Consider the following 19,340-nt stretch of genomic DNA (forward strand, 5'->3'; position numbering starts at 1 on the left):
GTCTCTTAATAGCAAACGTTGTTTTGCCAAAAAAACCCTACAGCCAAACCCCTCACCATCCCTCCCCACCGCCCTGCTCCCGCGCCCTATTCTGACGGACCAGTGTTTCCAAACTGGAGGAGCGGATCCGGAACTTAAGGAAACATTCTTATCAATCAGGGAAATTGAAAAGTGAGAGTGCAGGACAGGGTGGGTAGGGATGGGAGACAGGGGAGGCAAGGAAGCCTCGGCTCTGCTTCGAATGGGTGCGACCCCGGTCGCAGTCAGGTGAACCGCCCGCGCCCACTGCTCGACCGGGAAGCCTCGGCTGGGACCCTGTAAACCGACCCTCAGGACCCGCACCTCGAGCCTCGGAAAAGAAACTGAGGGGAGGGGGAGGGACTTTAGGGGTAGGGGCGGGGCCTTCAGGGAGGGTCTACCAGAGCTTGAGGGGCGGAGCTGAGGCTAAGAGGGCAGGGCTAAGGGCGGGAGCTCGCAGAGTTCTTCGGCTGCGCGCGCCACGTCTCTCTCTGCGAGCTGGTTGGGGAGAGGCGGGGGGCGGAGGAGGGAAAAACCGCGCGGGGAGGGAGCTATCTCTTCTCGCGAGAGCTGGGACCGCAGCGGCGGTGGCGGCAGCGGGTCCGTGAGAGTAGCGTGGGGGCGGGGAGGAGAGGCGGCGGCGGCGTAGGAGCTGCGGCGTAGGAGCTACGCCACACGCGGCCGGGGCGCTGGGACCCCGAAAGCAGAGTGGGGTCGTGGCGGCGGTGGTGAGAAGAGGGAGGCGGAGGAGGGGGTGCCATGGCGGGGCAGCAGTTCCAGTACGATGACAGCGGGAACACCTTCTTTTACTTCCTCACCTCCTTCGTGGGGCTCATCGTGATCCCGGCCACATACTACCTCTGGCCCCGAGATCAGAATGCCGGTGAGTCCCGCCGGCAGCAGCCCGTGGACCCGCGCAGGCTCCGCCGGCCCCTCCGGGCCGCGCCGCTCCCACCCGCTCCGGCCCAGCCCGCCGCGCCCGGGGTGATACCGCCCGCGCGGTCGGGCCTCGAGTCCAGGCGTCCGCCGCTGGCGGGGCCCGGGCTCGGCGGTGTTTCCCTCTGTGCCTCTCCGGGTTCCTCTACACCCCCTTCATTGTCCTCCTCGGGAGTTTCGCTTTGCACCCTGTCCCCCATTGTTCTGGACGCTCCTTGCAGCCTCGTTTTGCCTCTTTGTCTTCTCTGCCTCCGGTTTTATTGGGTATTTTTCTTTATGGAGGGAGCAGGGTGGGATAGGGAGGATGGGAATTGGGAGGTGAGAGAAGAGTTGGCCAAGGAGGAAGCCGACCGTGCAGGCTCCACTCTGAGCCCTCAGGCCACGGTCTTCTTACCCCCACAGCCCAGTTTCCCTGTTGCAGCGGTCGTTACAGATGTTTCGGGCACCGTCGGAGCTGGGTGGCAGGTATAGGACTCCAGCTGAGCTCGCCAACCGCCCCTCCCCCCGTGCCTTTCCCCCGTTGCTTTTTCATTTGTTCACTCACACTTGGGGGGGGGGGGTTGGAAGCAATGCCGTTATTCCCCTTAGGAAAAATTAGACTTTTCTCTATTTCCGTTTCTTTGGAGTTTCCTGTTGTTTATGGCGGAAAAAGTGCAAGTATGAAGGAAGGATTAAGTCTTCTAGGTAGTCCAGTTGTGAGGTAGCTGGTCCGTTTGCTTTTAGTTCTCAATCTTTTCACATTAAACGACGTCAGATTAGAACACAGAATTATTTAGATTCTTTGCAAGGCATTTTATGTTTGGGTTTTGGATTCCGTTTGTTGCACTCTACTAGGATATATGGCAGGTGATATTCTTAAAACTGATAGAACTGCCAGGCCTTAGTAGGTTGTTTGTGGTAGCGTTAACAGTAACAAGTAGCTTTTGAGTAAGAACATTTAGGGAAGGTTTTCTGTTTCACAAGAGCTATGCTAACTTGAGTAAACAGATTCTCTCAAGTTGGGTGTGGTGGGAGTCTGGGTTGTCCAGGTGGTATACTGTACTTTGGGGACACTGTTACCAGTGAAGCATGGAATCAAATCGGAACTTGTTATGCTTTAAGACTGATTTCAGTGCTTTTAGCTACTTACAGTTTCACAGGAAAACTAAATAAGCTTCAAAAATCAAATATTAAAATATCCTGTTGTGTTATTCAAAATTACTACTACAGATCCACATGCTTTATTCAAAACGCTTGAGGACAGGTATGCTACAGAGTTTTTCAAATTTTAGAAAGATAGTACCTACCCTAACAATCCTTTAAAGGTCTAAAACAGCACCAATAATCAAATTAATATCCCAACAGCAAAATATGACTACTTTTTTTTTTTTTTTTTTTTTTTTTTTGCTGTACGCGGGCCTCTCACTGCTGTGGCCTCTCCCGTTGCGGAGCACAGGCTCCGGACACACAGGCTCCGCGGCCATGGCTCGCGGGCCCAGCCGCTCCGCGGCATGTGGGATCTTCCGGGATCGGGGCACGAACCCGTGTCCCCTGCATCGGCAGGCGGACTCTCAACCACTGCGCCACCAGGGAAGCCCATGACTACTTTTTTAAGTGAGATGAATAAAGGTTATAAGTAGCCTTCTATCAGTCCAAGTCACCAAATTATGTTCCTGCAAACATCTAGGCATGTAATTTTGAATTTCAGAGTTCTTATGGCAATATTGACTTTTCAGGTGTATCTTCTATATGAAAGCATAAAAAGATTTACCCAGCAATTGTACAACATTAAAGTTGAGTTTAATCTTTATTTAGCTTTTTTTTTTTTTTTTTTTTGCTGTACGTGGGCCTCTCACTGCTGTGGCCTCTCCCGTTGCGGAGCACAGGCTCCGGACACACAGGCTCCGCGGCCATGGCTCGCGGGCCCAGCCGCTCCGCGGCATGTGGGATCTTCCGGGATCGGGGCACGAACCCGTGTCCCCTGCATCGGCAGGCGGACTCTCAACCACTGCGCCACCAGGGAAGCCCTATTTAGCTTTTTTAAAAGATGACACACTTGGGGGCTTTCAGTTTCAAGGTGACAGTTGTTTCAATGTTGCTGTTTTGGAATTGTTGGGCTCTTGAGTCCATCAGAAAGCATGGCGTCATTTCAGATTGGAAAATATAGGGTTTGACAAATAGAAATAGCTTGGTCATTGGCATATTTGACGTGTTAATTGAAGTTACTCTGTTATCCAAAACATCATTGGAATCCTTTTGCCTTGATTTTTGTGTAATCTGTTGGGCTAAGTGCGCTTATAATTAATACCCCTTTTAGTAGTTGAAGGGTCCTATTTATCTTACTCTCTTGGTTGTTTGCAAATTGGCTGAATAAGATGACAATACTTTTTCAGACCTTTATGGGCAGAAGCTCTGTGAAGTAATAATATGGAGGGTTTGGATTTCCTTAGAATAGTGGTTCTTAAACCTAACTACTCTTTAGAATCACTTGGGGGACCTTTTAAAAACACTTAGACCCATCACCAGATATTGTGATTTAATTGGTCTGGAGTGGCTGCTATGTATTGGTTTTTTAAAAGTCCCTATGTGATTGTTAATTGTAACTAGGTTTGAGTAGTGTTGCTAAGGTAGGTAGTGGTCTTTTGTTGGAGTTGTCATTTTGGAAGGTGGTGTATTTCTTTTGATATGTGCACTTTCCTGAAAACAAAAAAACCCCTAATGTCTTAGCTTTTTTATTTTACAAAGCTAAGAAGTACTTACTGTAGAATTGGGCTGTAAAGTTCTTGTAGTTGCAAGTAGAATATTTTTGTTAAAGCAACTTTAATAGGTTTATAATGATATTTGACAAGAGAAAATAACTATTTCTAATTATTAGAAATTCAGATAATCCAGAGAGGGCTTTTATTCTTTCCATAGGTTAAGGATTATAGATCCTTTGAATTGAGATAAAATATATCACTGCTTTCCTGAGATTTTGGAGGGTTTTTTTTGACTCTTTGATCTTTTTCAAAACTGCCTAGTTTTGAAACCTGGATCTGCCAATTACTGTGTTATCTTAGGCAAGTGATTTAATTTCTGTGTTTTAGTTTACTCAGTTGTGAACTAGAGACAGTAGTTATCTGTTTTATAGAATTAAATTAATAAAATAGATATATGTAAAATGTTTAGTGTCTGGCACATATTGGGGCTCTTAGCTCCTGCTGTTTTTGCTGGTTACTTAGACTTTCTGGAACAATTTGATTTGGTACACTTAGGTACTCAGATTTTTTCCCCCATTGTTTGAAAGGATTAATGAAACTTTTTTAAAAAAAGTTACATTCCTTTATTCTTCTTTGCTTGCTCCCTCTCAAATAGTGTACAAGTGATTTAGCTCTCTGACTTGGGAATGTGAGTAGGAGTTCACTTTTAGTGCTTAGTAGTAAAGTAAAAAACGCTGTATTTGAAGTTAGAAGTTTTGGTTTTAAGTTCCAGCCTAGTCCCTGTTTAGTTGTTTCTGAACTCTCATCCTCATTTTCTAGGGGTGATAATAATAACCTGCCCTACCTACCCAAGAAGTGATTATGAGAAGCAAAGAAATAAATGCATATAAACATGCTTGCTTGTAAAACTAAATGTACTGTAGAATTTTCATTTTGCAAGTATTTATAGAACATAATACTTTGTGCTAGATGCTGCTTCTAGGTGATGGATCAGATTTTTTTTTTTTTTTGCGGTATGCGGGCCTCTCACTGTTGTGGCCTCTCCCATTGCGGAGCACAGGCTCCGGACGCACAGGCTCAGCGGCCATGGCTCACGGGCCCTGCCGCTCCGCGGCATGTGGGATCTTCCCGAACCGGGGCACGAACCCTTGTCTCCTGCATCGGCAGGCGGACTCTCAACCACTGCGCCACCAGGGAAGCCCTCAGATTTTTTTTTTAAAGCTTTTTTTAATATTTATTATTTTATTTTTGGCAGCATTGGGTCTTCATTGCTGCACGTGGGCTTTCTTTAGTTGTGGCGAGCGGGGGCTACTCTTCGTTGCGGTGCGTGGGCTTCTCACTGTGGTGGCCTCTCGTTGTGGAGCACAGGCTCTAGGCACACGGGCTTCAGTAGTTGCAGCACGCAGGCTCAGTAGTTGTGGCTTGTGGGCTGTAGAGCACAGGCTCGGTAGCTGTGGCACACAGGCTTAGTTGCTCCGTGGTATGTGGGATCTTCCCGGACGAGGGATTGAACCTGTGTCCCCTGCATTGGCAGGCACATTCTCAACCACTGCGCCACGAAAGAAGGCCGATGGATCAGGTATTTAGGGGCTTATAGCTTTTTTCTTAGTAAGTTGCATATACTCAATGCAGAAAAGATCAAAGGAGCAGAACAAAAATTGCTTGTAATTCCATCACCCAAATCACCCAGAAGTGATTAAACATTTTGGTGTGTGCATCCCCTTGGGATGACTTTAGACATAGTCCCTTTTCTTATGGCGGGGAGACCCCACATCCTCCTCCAGTCTTAGACAGATAATTGTGATCCTCACCTCAGCTTTGCTGCTGTTCATTGAATGTTGACTAGCCTCAAGGATGGGTAGTGCAGAATGCACTCACTATAGCACTTTAAACTAGACTCAAGTGTTATCCCAATTTTATTAATGAGAAAATTGAGCCCTAGAGAAGGTAACCAACTTGTCTAAAGCTATATTGCTACTAGGTGGAAGATTGAGTGTTGGACCGAAATCCATCTTATGCCAAAGCTTCTCTTGTTAGCCACTACCTTATACTCTCTCCTGTAATTACTATAACACATTATAATAAGTATTAAAATGATAAGTGGAAGGTGCTGTGGGAGCACAGAGGAAGGAGAGAATAATTCTGTTTGGGGATTTGGGTGTTTAATGTAGAGGAGTTGATCTGAGATAGGTCTTAAAAGGTAAATGGGAGAAGTGCATTCCAGTTGTAGGGGAAAGCATATGCAAAAACGTGGAGATGTTCAGTAAGTGATAAAGATTTAATGTGATTGGCACTTAGGAGCAAATCAACCATTTTATACTTTATCCTATAAGTTATTGGGTAAATAATGGAGGTTTTTAAGTAGGGTAATTTACATGGTCAGTTTTGCTTTTGTGGAGCTTTGAGTGGAGAATGGTTTGGTGGGAGGTGGTGGTGTCTGAGTGGGGAAAAACTAGATGGAGAAGGAGTCCATTTCAGAGGCTTATTAGTCCTTTGAGATGTCAGCATATAGGGGAATGAGCAGGTTAGAAAGAGAATTCTAAGCTAGCATGGGCTGTTTGTGGAATATAAGTACCGTGGAGGGAATGAGAGAGTGGAGTGCAGATTTTGAATTTTCACTCATTTCTGTTTTGTTTCTCTTCCTCTTAAAAGCTGTTTGGTGATTGGTCCAATAATAACATATTAACTTTTATCAGTTTTAGGGTTGAGTGCAGGGAAAAGGATGGGGATGAACATTTTTATTTAAAATGAAATGTTGGCTTTATCTATTGATTTATCTAGATAATTTCTAATTACAGTAGAGTTATCTCAATCTCTTGTTGAGTGGATTTTTTAACAGAAAAAACTGGCTAGTTATCAGTTTTGTGTTCAAAGGAGTATATTTTATGAATGTTCATATTCCACTTAGAACATACAGTCTTCCTAAGATTTTAGATTTTGAAGGGGTATTAGAGATCTGAGAAGTTTGAGTCATTTTAAAGTAGTCATTCCCTCTGTGTTCTGTCTGGACAGAAAAGGTATCAGACGTGAGCATATACACATTTAAGTCCCACGTCATAGAGGAAACTTGGCAGTATGAATTATAGTACAACATTTAGGTTTTATAAATGCGGTGACAGACATTGGATTAGTAAATGCATTTATAAAATTGTTTTTAAAGGTCATCTTGCATTCTTGCTTGATCTTGGAGAACCTGAAAGACAAAGATAGGCTTACTTTCATATAAAATAAAATTTTCAGATGTTCATTCCCTTAATTATACTTTACAGGTCATAACAAATATATCCATATTGTACTCAGACTTCCTTTTTAAAAAAGTCCCATTACCAGACTCTGTTGATGACAAATGTTGTTACACCATCTCACCGTCACATTGTTTGTTGAAAGGCATTATTGTTCATTCTCTTAATAAGTGAAGCCAAGTCCCCCTAAACCCTGAGTTCCTCTGCCGAGTTTATGATTAACCTCTCTATTCAAAACGTTATTCCCTTTCAGTTCTGTACCTGTTCCCCTCAAGATTGAGGAGTATCAAAGGAAAGGGGGATTGAAACCAAGCAGGACCCTGCCAGGTACAAAAGCCCCTCCGTGTCCCCCATTTCTTGTTTGTAGAAAAAGACTTGAGTCTCCTAGGCCTTCCTTGAGTTCCAAAGAGTAGGCATAGGTAGTTACTAAGTAGGGAAGTGAGGGAATGCAGAAACAAAGGAAAAGCAGTTAAACAAGAAAAGTAATGACAATAGTTCAGGGATAAAACAGAGTCCTAGTTCCTCCTCAAGGGATATACAGAACTATCTGAAGGATCTCTTGGAGTTGTTCTTCAGGAACTAAGACCTGCCCCCTGCCCCAACCCTGTGGTGACTTTGGAAGGTTGATGATTGAGATTCCTGAGACACCACCTGTTACCTCACCACCAGCCAGTCAGAAGAAAGCCATGTATCCTGCAGCCCTCACCCCCAGATGCTGCCTTTAAAAACCCTTGCCTGAAAACAGTCGGGGAGTTTGGGTCTTTTGAGCATGAGCTACCCTACTCCTTGCTTGGCACCTGCAGTAAATGCTGTACTTTCCTTCACCACAACCCAGCATCAGTAAATTGGCTTTGCTGTGGCAGGTGAGCAAACCCAGACTTGGGTTTGGTAACATAAGGTGTTCCTTACATTTTGGAATTATATTTGTCAGTATGGATGAAGGAATTTTCTTGTGTAGATTCCAGATGTTTTTCACTTTAGATTTTTGCCTGTTTCATTAAATCTAGTAGTTATTGATTGAGCATTCACTGTTTGCCTGTACTAGGAGCAGCAGATGGTACAAAGATGAATGCAGTGTAAATATAGTCTTTTGATAGAGTTTATAATCTGGCTGGGGTGGGAGAATTAGGATTAGACAGATACACAAATTATTATATCCAAAACACAACGAAGAAAGTGTAAGAGAAGTGAAAGCAAGTGCTATGGAAGTTAGTTGGATAAAGTATTTGCATCTAGTTGGGGGTGGTAGTGGGTATCTAGAGGTGAGGAAAGGCTCTTTAGAGTAAGTTGATTTTGACTGGACTGTTAAAGGATGAGAAGGATTTAATGCGTGGAATGGAGGGAGGAGGTGCAAAGAAGAAATCACATGAGCAAAAGTGTAGAGCCTGGAAAGCATGAAACATGTTTAAAGTACAGATCAAACCAGTTGCAGCAGAGTTCCCAGAGTGAAAAAGTGCGAGAAAAGGCCAGAAAACTTGATTAAGTCATATAGAAAACCTTATATGTTTAGCTGAAGAGTGTATGTGTGATTTGGTTGACAGTGTGTCATTATGAACATTTTAGAACACTTTTGCAACTGTGCTATATGCAAGTTAATGTAATAACATCTCATAGGATGAGACAGTATAGAGATTGAGAAGCAGACAAGACATAATATGGGCCCAAACAATGGTGGTAGCAATAGGAAGGTAAGGGGCATACTTGAGATATTACTTGATATATTACTTTTCTTTTAAAATTTGTATTGTGGTAGTATGTATATAAAACATAAAATTTGTAGTTTTAACCATTTTAAATGTACAGTTCATTAGCATTAATTACATTCACAATGTTGTGCAACCATCATCTTTCCAAAATTTTTCATCATCCCAAATAAAACTGTGTACCTGTTGAGCAATAACTTCTCATTCTCTCTTTCCTTCAGCCCCTGGTAAACTCTAAGCTACTTTTTGTCTCTGTAAATTTGCCTGTTCTAGATATTTCATATAAGTGGAATCATACAATATTTGTCCTTTTGTGTTTAGCTTATTTCATTTAGCATAATGTTTTCTAGATTCATCCATGTTGTAGCATGTATCAGAACTTCATTCTTTTTATGGCTGAATAATATTCCATTGTACAGATATACCACATTTTTATTCACTCATCTGTTGATGAACATATGGGTTGTTTCTGTTGTCTTTTGTGAATAATGCTGCAGTGAACATTGGCATTCAAATTTCTGAGTTCTTATTTTCAGTTCTTTGGGGTATATTCCTAGGGGTGGAAATCCAGTTGTCCAAACAGTATTTGTTGAAGAGACTGTTCATTTTTCATTGAATGAACAATAGCCTTTTCAAAAATCAGTTGGCTCTAGACACGTGGGTAGTCTCTATTTTTGTGGGATAATTTATTGAGCATAGTTTACCAGTGAGGACCTCTTAATTTTAGAATACCTCAAGGCTGAGTCCTTGACTTCTTTTCCATCCACACTTATTCCTATGGTGATCTCACCTGGTCTCATGGCTTTAAATATCAGCTGTGTGACTCATAAAAACTTATATTTCCAAAACTTATATTTCCAGTCCAGAACTCTTTCCTTGAACTCCAGACTTCTGTATATGTAAGTTCCGAGTCCACATTTTCATTTGCATATCTAATAGACATCTTAATATGCAAAATACTGATGTGATTTCTGTCTCCCCTCTCCCCAACCTTCTTGACTCATAGTCTTCTCCATCTCAGTTAATCACATCTGTTTCTTCAGCTGTTCTGGCAAGAAGCCTTAGAGTTATTCTTGGTTCATCTCTTTGTCTCATATGCCACTTCCAGACTTTTAGTGTGTCCTGTTGGCTCTACCTTCAAATTATTATATCTAGTGTGACCATTTCTTATTGCTCCACCACCACCACCGTCCTGTTTTATGGCCTGGATTATCATTAGCCTTCTAACTAGTCTCATCGTTTCTACCCTTACTCCTTGCAGTCTCTTCTCAAAATAGTAGCAGTGATCCTTTTAGAACCGAAGCTGGCCCATGTCACTTCTGTTCAGAACCCTTTAAGCCTCTCCCATCTCAATCACAGTAAAAGCTAAAGTCATTAGAGTGGCCTGTGAAGTCCTTCATGAGCTTTTTGACTTCATTTCTTATACTTTCTCTCTTGTTTCTTCCATTCCAGTCATACTAGCCGCTCTGCTATTCTTAGGGCATATGGGGCACACTTCTTCTTTTGAACCTTTATAGTTGCTGCTCCCTATGCCTGGAATGCTTTTTCTCTAGTAGCCACATTACGACCTCCCCCATCTCCATCATGTCCTTGCTCAAACACCATCTTCTCAGTGTTGCCTTCTTTCAGCACCTTATTTAAAATTGTTAAGTTTTTTTCTACCATCAGAGAAGCTCTTCCCTTTTTCTGTTTTATTTCTCTTCATAACACTTATCTTCTAATATACTATATAGTTTACTTAATTTGTTTATTGCTTTCTCCTCCGCTGGAATGTATGGTGTGTGAGAGCAGGGCTTTTTGTTTTGTTTTCTGCTGTATCCTCAGTGTCCAGAAACATCCAGGCACATAGTAGGTACCCACCAATATTTATTTAATAAAGATGTTCTCTACATTCTATACAAATATTTATTTTGTGCTTGCTATATTCTTGGCACCTGGAAAGCGCAGGGCTGATTATGTATATGACAACAATGTCTGCCTTCAAGAGTTTGAGTACAGATTAGTAAAAATTGGATTTAATACTGACTGCTGAAGAATGGTGGTGCCATTCATGCCAACTGCTGAAAAGAATGTATAGTCCTACTTCCTTTTTTAGAAGAAAGCTATAAAAATGTTAAAAATTTTAAATTTAGTAATTCCACTTCTGGGACACTGTTCTAAGGATATAGTTCTGAATACTTATAGGACCAAAGAAAGATATTGTGATATTGTGTGATATACTGTGATATTGTGACTTATAAAAATATATTTTGGTCATCTGAATGACCAGATATATGGTTCTTGTATATATTTGGCCTTTGTCCACAGTTCCTGCCCACAACTTCCAAAATCCTTGGAATTTCCTAAGTGTTAAGAGTGATACAGGTGTCTTTTGTTATGTGAATGAGGTGGCTTTTGGAAGCACTGAAAAGGGACTCCGCTGGTCACCAGGAGAACCAACCATGTGATTAGGGGGTTGGAACTTTCAGTCCTACCCCTGATCTCCAGGGATGGTAGAGGGGCTAGGGATTGAGCTCAAATGCCAATGGCCAGTGATTTAATCAACCGTGCCTATATGAAGCCTCTATAAAACCCCAAAAGGATAGGGTCCGGAGAGGCTTCTGGGTTGGTGAACACATGGAGATTTTGGGAGAGAGTTGCACCCAGAGAGGGCATGGAAGCTCCTCACCCTTTCCCCAAACCTTGCTCTATGCATCTATCTGTTCCATTTAGCTTTTCCTCATTTGTAACCTTTTATAGTAAACCGGTGATATAGTAAGTGAAATGTTTCTCTGAGTTCTGTGAGCCACTTTAGCAAATTAATCAAACCAAAGGAGGAGGTGGTTGGAACCCCCCAGTCTATAACCTGGGCTTGTGACTGGCATCTAAAGTAGGGGGGCGTGGGTGTGCAGTCTTGTGGGACCGAGCCCTCAACCTGTGGAGTCTGATGCTAACTCTGGGTAGATGGTGTCAAAACTGAGTTGAATTTTCAGACACCTAGCTGGTATTCCAAGAATTACTCGTCGAAGGTGTGGGGACCTTCCCCACCCCTACGTTGGAAATTGAGTCTCAGAACACCCTATTTAAATGCCCATAATACCAAAAAATCAGGAACAATTTGTATGTTGAATTATAGGATGGTGGGTGTATTATGGTGTCAATTCATTTGGTTATTAGTAGTCATTAAATGATGTTTACATTGAGTTTCTAAACATGAGAGACATTTAGAAATTAAAAAATTAAAAATTACAGGTAATGTGATTTTAACACAAACTTTAGCTTTATGTGTTTGTGTCTGTCAGTTTGTACGCTGGTACATGATAGAGTGCTGCCCTTAAATTCGCATTTGTATGTCCTGCTTGTTCTTCTGTCTGAGAAACTGTCTCTTGGGCATCTGCTGCACTGGGGAGAAGTAGTAGATGTCATCATTACTGCAGAAGTGTTCTTGAGGGCCTTGATTGAGGCAGCCCCGCAGCCCTCTGATTGAGGGAAGCACATTGCCCCTAGAAATTAGTTGCTGGAATTTCGTTGTTCGTAGAGAAGTCTTTCCTGAGTATGTACCCTCAACCTTGCCAACTTTCCTTTCTTCCTTCCTCCTTCCCAGATGTTCTCCAAAAGAGGACTACAAAGGAAACACATTAAAATGTTATTATTGATTATTATCTGGGTGTCAGAATGGTGAATATTTTCTTCCTTCTGCTCTTATGTATATGCTGAGTTTACTGTATGAATTTGTATTAATGTCTAAAAGCTTATTCAAAGAATCTTTGGCTAGATTGGCTATGATGGAATGAGCCAATCATAGCCATAGAAGGAGGAAGACATTCTCTGTACCTCTTACGTCTGTGGGCCCTTTCAGCTCAGTGAATTGTTTTTACTTTGGGGTATGTAGTGTTTAAGGTCCCAGTGGGACATACATCCTTGTGGGTTTTTTAAAAAAATTTATTTATTTTATTTTTTATTTTTGGCTGCATCAGGTCTTTGTTGCTGTGTGCGGGCTTTCTCTAGCTGCGGTGAGCGGGGGCCACTCTTTGTTGCAGCATGCGGGCTTCTGATTGCAGTGGCTTCTCTTGTTGCAGAGCACAGGCTGTAGGTGCACAGGCTTCAGTAGTTGTGGCTCGTGGGTTCTAGAGCGCAGGCTCAGTGGTTGTGGCGCACGAGCTTAGTTGCTCTGCAGCACGTGGGATCTTCCCGGACCAGGGCTCGAACCCGTGTCCCCTGCATTGGTAGGCGGATTCTTAACCACTGCCCCACCAGGGAAGCCCCATCCTGTGTTTTAAATTGCCATTTTTTTTAAAGCTAGTATTTCTTTACTGTAACAGTATTTGAGTTTCTCTATTTCTTTTTCTCTTGTTTTGTCTTAGAAATAATTAACCTTTGACTTGGGCTGTGGATTATCACTTGGGATAAAGGTGAAAAGAAAAATAGAGTGGTAATGGTAGAGGATTGGATGAAGAGTACGGTAGTTAACAGAGTAGCTGTGTTGTCGGCTGATGAGATGGCAGGGTAGAGATGACCCTTTAGTAGGGTCTTGGGTCATGTTTGAGAGTATGCTAAGGAGACATAGCATCCTTCTCAGGGACCCACTTGCACACTATAATTCGTTTAGAATTCTCCACTATCTTGCACCTCTAGTTCAGTTTAAGAAATGTAATTTGAGGGACTTCCTTGGTGGTCCAGTGGTAAAGAATCTCCCCCTGCAATGCAGGGAACGCGGGTTTGAGATCCCTGGTCGGGGAACTAAGATCCCACATGCTGCGGGGCAACAAAGCCTGCGTGCCACAACTACTGAGCCCGTGCACCTCAACTAGAGAGCCTGTGTGCCGCAAACTATATAGCCCACGAGCTGTGGAGCCCGCGCCACAACTAGAGAAGCGAAAACCTGCACGCCACAACTAGAGAGAAGCCCACGTGCCGAAGCAAAAGATCCTGCATGCTGCAACTAAGACCCGATGCAGCCAAAATAAATAAATAAATAAAATCTGTTAAAAAAAAAAAAAAAAAGAAACGTAGCTTGAAATGAATCATTCCTGCAGTTGAGACTCCCCTTCTTTCCTTAGTATTATCTTCTGGCTTAGAGACAAATGGCTCACAAAAACCCCTGTGTCCTACAGATATGAGGGATGGTTTGCTTTTCTTCTGGATCTTGACACTTCTATAGCAAATTGAGCTAAAACAAACAAAAAAGAACTGGTCCCCTCCCCCTCAAATTTATGTGCTACATTGCCTTGTCCCACACTCTTTAATACTGAAGTCTTTGTGGCGGTTTTATTTGTAGTACTTTTTTAAAAATAAATTTTTATTGTTTTTGTTTGTTTGTTTTGGGCCACGCTGCATGGCTTCTGGGATCTTAGTTCCTCCACCAGGGATTGAACCCCGGCCACGGCAGTGAAAGCGCCGAGTCCTAACCACTGGACTGCCAGGGAATCCCTGGTCTGTAAACTTCTGTTTCAGAAATTTAGAGATGTCATCTAATCAGTTGTTTTTAGCTACTCCTTGTTCTTAAATATTTTGACTTGAATTTCTTCATATTACAGTTTCTGCTTCGGAGATATAGTCTGGTCTGGTTAAGTTAATGAGAATAGGGACATAATATATTTTAGCTGCTTTTGAGAATTGTCAAGGCAATCTAACTATTCTTTGATTAGGAAAGACAGTTAAAGTGATTATGTGCACAGGCCTATGAATTTAAACCTGGGCACAAGTCTCATCTGTATTCTTTAGTGGTTATTTGCAATTCCTTTGGTACCATCTGTAACTTTGGGCAACTTACTTAATCTCACTGAGCCTCAGGTTTTTTTGTTTTGTTTTGAAGTATAATCATCCATACATACATACGTACCCCCAGGGTGGTTGGGAGGTCTAAATGAGGTAATTAAAACATTCAACAAATATTTATTAAGCACCTACTATTTGCCAGGCATTATGTTAGGCAATGGAATATGGGAGTGAACAATATAGACAGGATCCCTTCTCTCTTGAAGCTTACATCTTAGTGTGGGGGAGACGACTGACATCTAAACAAACAAACAAACAAAATCAGATAGTGATAAATACTGTGTAGAGAAGTAGAATATTCAGAGAAAATCTTCCTGAGAAAATTTCTTCAAGCTGAGTGACAAAAGGGAGCCAGCCATTCAAAGATCTGAATTGAGTGGAAAAGCCTGTTTCAGGCTGGGGAAACAGTGTACAAAGTCTTCAAGGGAAGAAAGAGTTGGACATATTCCAGGAACAGAGAAGACCAAAGTGGCAAGAGTGTGGCAGGTGAGGAGATGAATCTGGGATAAAGTCAGAGAAGGAGCTGGGGTGCTGATAATGTGTGTAAGCCTGGTACGAAGCTTAGATTTTATTTTAGGTGCAGTTGGAAGCTATTGAAAGTTTCTAAGCAGAGAAGTTGACAAGGTCTCCTATTTCTTAATGAGGTGAAAAAAGGTTTTTGGCCAGCATGGATATATATCCTTTAAAGGATGAAGTCGTATCTACCTAAAATATTTAAAAATCATATACTATAAAATATAGTACTTAAAAATACAGTTTTATCCCCTTACATTTCAGGAAACAATTATTTTCAGACTCCTCATGTATTCAACCTCAGTGTCTTTGTGATCACCAGAGCTATTTTATGAGTCATCTAACAGTTTTTCAGAATGTATATGTTTCATCTGCGTTTGTGATATAGCACTTTTGGGCTCTGAATATGATACCATCACTGGAAATTTTATTCCAAGCCACAAGTGCAGCATTATATAACATTAGGTGTTTGATCATCCTGTAAGTATATATTTTTAATCTCCATAACTTGCTAAATTTTTCAAGTGGTCTTTACAAAGGTTGCTTACAATGACAGCTTAACACTTGTAATTGTGAGATATACCCCCAGGGATAATTATGGAATATCTGAATATTTTTGCCTTCACATGACCTCTAAGTGTGCTAAACTACTATTAATTGAGATTGTTGTGGGCTTTCTTCCTCCAGCTTTTTTTTGTTGTCTGGCTTTTTTCTTTTAAAATAATCAAGCTCCCCAACCTCCCCCTCCCTCAAGGTGTTCATAAGTACTCAAATATATAGTGATTCTCTTTGCCTGAAGCATACTTGTAGGGGAATGGAAAAAGAGAATTTGTTGCCTTATCACCTCTGTTTATTCTCCCAACCTTTCCTTTCTTCTCCGTGTCCCTGATCTTCAGGCCATATCATTCAGCTGCTTTCCATGACCCCGCTATAGCCATGTGTTTTGGTGTGTGTGTGTTTAATATCGTCTCCAGTGGGGAGGTGCTCTTGGCATCTAGTGGGTAGAGACCATAATGCTGCCAAACATACTCTAATACACAGGGCAGCTCCCCACAACTGTTACCTAGTCCAAAATGTCCATAGTGCTGAGGCTGAAAAACTGTGTTCTATGGTACTCATTTCAGTACTCTAAAGGGAAAATAAAATTGAGGTAGGTAAGCATATCGTATAGTTGTATGCTGCTGTCCAGTCAAGCACCAGCTGAATCTATTTGAACCACTTGGTTTGTATTGGTTTGCACTTACATTGCACTTATATAATCCTTAGGCATTCCTGAGGATTATGAACTTTGGTTCTGGTGGGGTGGTTCTACTCTGATCCAAACATTTTCAGCTGCTTTCTGGGTTTCCTTCTCTGTTGCCAGGGTATGCATAGGGGGTAGGTGGCAACTGAACCCAAGTTTCTGAAATCCTTCCAATATAGGTAATCTGTGATTGTGTGCACTGGGTGGTAGTGATGGTGAGTAGTGTTTAGTCAAGTGTCTTATCTATCCCAAATCCAAACAGTTCTGACCTGGCCTTGAGAATGACACACTATGGCTAACTATTCAGATTCGGGTTAAGAGCATAACAGAAGCTTTAGTTTCTCTTAGTCTGTTTTGAGATTAGGGTGACTAGGTAAGCGATAGTTTTGGATGTCTGGAGCACTGAATTCCCAGTTTTCCATTTCCAAATTATCATTTTCATGCCTTTTCTATTTTGAAGTATTCTTGGAACCAAACTGCACTATTATAGAGAAACGTGTTTTCCTGTTTTTTTTAAATAAAAGAACAAAATTGTGCCAACAATGAGTGAGCCAGTGTCATCACATTGAGGTAATATATTCTCAACTAGCTGCAGAGAGACTTTGGGTAGCTAGAAAACTGATATATAATGTCTTCTAGACTTTTTGGAATATTGAATATAACCTTTTGATTCTTGGTACTATTTTCTTGGACCCCTTAGGGATTTAGGAATACTTTTAGGGGGCCCTGAACTTTGGAAAGAAGTGTGGTACATTTTTTTCTTTTAAGTAAATTATGTTATCTCTATATCATTTCGCTTTATTAATTTTAGTAATCTATATTGCAAGGTATATTCTAAAATTTATTTCTCAGTGATTTTTATAATCCTCAAAATATCAAAATATATATTGATATATTTATTTGAACTGAAAAATGAAGTCAGAATTTTTTGGACCAAGTTTGGTTTGCCTAATTGGTTTAACAGTGAGGACTGCCTTTGTCAGTTAGGTTATGGAGCATGTTTTTTCTATAAATTGAATAACTGAAGATAATCTGCAACTTCCAAGTTTTGAAAAAATATACTTAAAGTAAAAGATAAAGCTATTTTACCTAACATTGTGCCATATTGACAGCAGTGTACTTTTTATTTTTAAAACTAAGTTTCAGTGTTTAGAGTTTCAACTCTTTGAACATATGGGATATTTACAATTTGCTTATAAATGAAAGCGTAATGGATATTTTACTCTTTTTAGTAATTTATCAATTTGTAATATTTATGTTGCCTTGATAACACACACGCACACACACACATACGGGTAAAAGTAGCAGCAGAAATTTTAACACATAAAAAACCTTATGGATGTGTTAAACTTCACTGTGGTAAAATTACTGATGTTCTTTGGTCATGCGTGCCAAATCATTTGGAAGTGAAGTGTCTTGATGTCTGCAACTTACTCTAAAAAAGGGGGAGAGGGAGGGAAAGCAGGAACTAGAGATAAAGCCAAGAGTTGCAGAATGTTAATAGTTGGTGGATTTAGGTGAAGGGTATTGTTCATTGTAATATTCTTTCAACTTTTCTGAAGGCTTGAAAATTTTCAATATAAAAATTTGGGAAAAATAGTCACAGGGAATAAAACAAATTAATTTGAAGAAGTATGTGTCAGTATTATAAGAAATGACTTACCAGGATAAAAATATATTACATTAGGATAAAATTATGTGGGGGAAGTAGAATGAAGAGCTTGTTCATAAATTTCTGTAAATGGATGATGGTGGATATGAAATTGCTATTATGATTTTTAGATTTCATTGGTACATTTAAAAGCAATGAAACTATTTTATTTTAAAATATCAACTTATGTCAGAAACAACATCTTTTGCAACTCTTCAAACTTACGATGAAATCTATTGGTTAGATTGGTCAAATTAGAACTCTACAAGAGGGTACATGATTTTAAAAAATTCTTTTAGGGCTTCCCTGGTGGCACAGTGGTTGAGAGTCTGCCTGCCGATGTAGGGGATGCAGGTTCGTGCCCCGGTCCGGGAAGATCCCACATGCCACGGAGCGGCTGGGTTCATGAGCCAGGGCCGCTGAGCCTGCGCGTCTGGAGCCTGTGCCCCTCAACGGGAGAGGCCACAACAGTGAGAGGCCGGTGTACCGCAAAAAAAAAAAATTCTTTTAAAAGCAGGCACACAGGTTTGAAGACCGGATCTGGCTAACATTCTTTCAGCTCTTCAGGTTCTAGGAATATGGTGCTAAGGGTTCACTCAGTTATACTACAGACTGACAGATCATTCTGCATGACAGGTGGATATGACTGTTTTAGCAAAGGCACTGTATAGCTTATGAAGCACAACCATAGTAACCTGCCCCCAAGCCTGGACTACTCCTGTGGACATACAAACTTCATGATTGCTGAGAGCAATCATCATATGTTGCTATTTTTTTTTAAATCACAGAATTGTTTTATGACCTTGTAATTTCCCTTTTTTATAAATGTGAATGATTTCTTTTAAAACTATATTATAAGTTAATGATATTACTTAGGTAATTTTTGCTGCCCATGAAACTAGTAATTCTATAAACTAGAAGTTGATAAATGAATTTCTTTTTATTCTAAGTGTCTTTAAAAAACTCTCAAAGTACTTTTTTTTTTCTTTTCCATTATGGTTTATTACAGGATATTAAATATAGTGCCCTGTGCTACACAATAGGACCTTGTTGTTTATTCTATATATAATAGTTTGTATCTGCTATTCCCAAAGTCCCAATCCGTCCCTCCTTGTGGAAGGACTTTACTTTTGATAGTTACTTTGACTTGAGGTCATTCGTATAGAATTTTGGAATGTGTACTATGAATATTGAGTGGTGCTGGATATCACTGTGTTACTGTGTAAACTATACCCCGTAGTACTTACTGATTATTTAAATATTCTACTAAAAGGTTAAGATACAAATTTTGGATCGGAAGAGTGAGGCATACAAGGTGCATGTACACATTGTGCAAGACTTTGGGGACTGAAAACCATGTGTACTTTCTCTTGGACAGAAACATTGGGAGAATATTATTCCTTTGAATAGATCAAGCCATCTGGTTAATAAAGAGACTTCAGCATGTTCTTATAACATGTTTCCTTGGTTTCATACTTAAAGTGGGAGACTGTGGAGGCTTAATTTAATGAAATCCAGATTTAAAAATCACCAGTGGTGTTTTCAAAAGTGTCCATAATTTAACTGTGAAAATCAGAAAATTTACATTACTACCATTTC

The 19,340-nt window shown here is 41.0% G+C and overlaps 1 protein-coding gene across 1 annotated transcript in view; it reads left to right on the forward strand.

Annotated features, from left to right (window-relative positions):
• Positions 1 to 629: 629 nt before the first annotated feature.
• The window catches only part of SEC63 (SEC63 homolog, protein translocation regulator), a 65,415-nt gene continuing 46,704 nt past the window's right edge, over positions 630 to 19,340 (forward strand). Inside the window, exon 1 of the mRNA XM_060115075.1 lies at positions 630 to 901. Within this exon, the coding sequence (XP_059971058.1) occupies positions 778 to 901 (124 nt within the window). The 5' untranslated portion in view covers positions 630 to 777. The remainder of the gene's footprint in view (positions 902 to 19,340) is intronic.

This window comes from Mesoplodon densirostris, chromosome 12 (genome assembly GCF_025265405.1).
Source record: "Mesoplodon densirostris isolate mMesDen1 chromosome 12, mMesDen1 primary haplotype, whole genome shotgun sequence".
In the NCBI taxonomy this organism is placed as follows: Eukaryota; Metazoa; Chordata; class Mammalia; order Artiodactyla; family Ziphiidae; genus Mesoplodon; species Mesoplodon densirostris.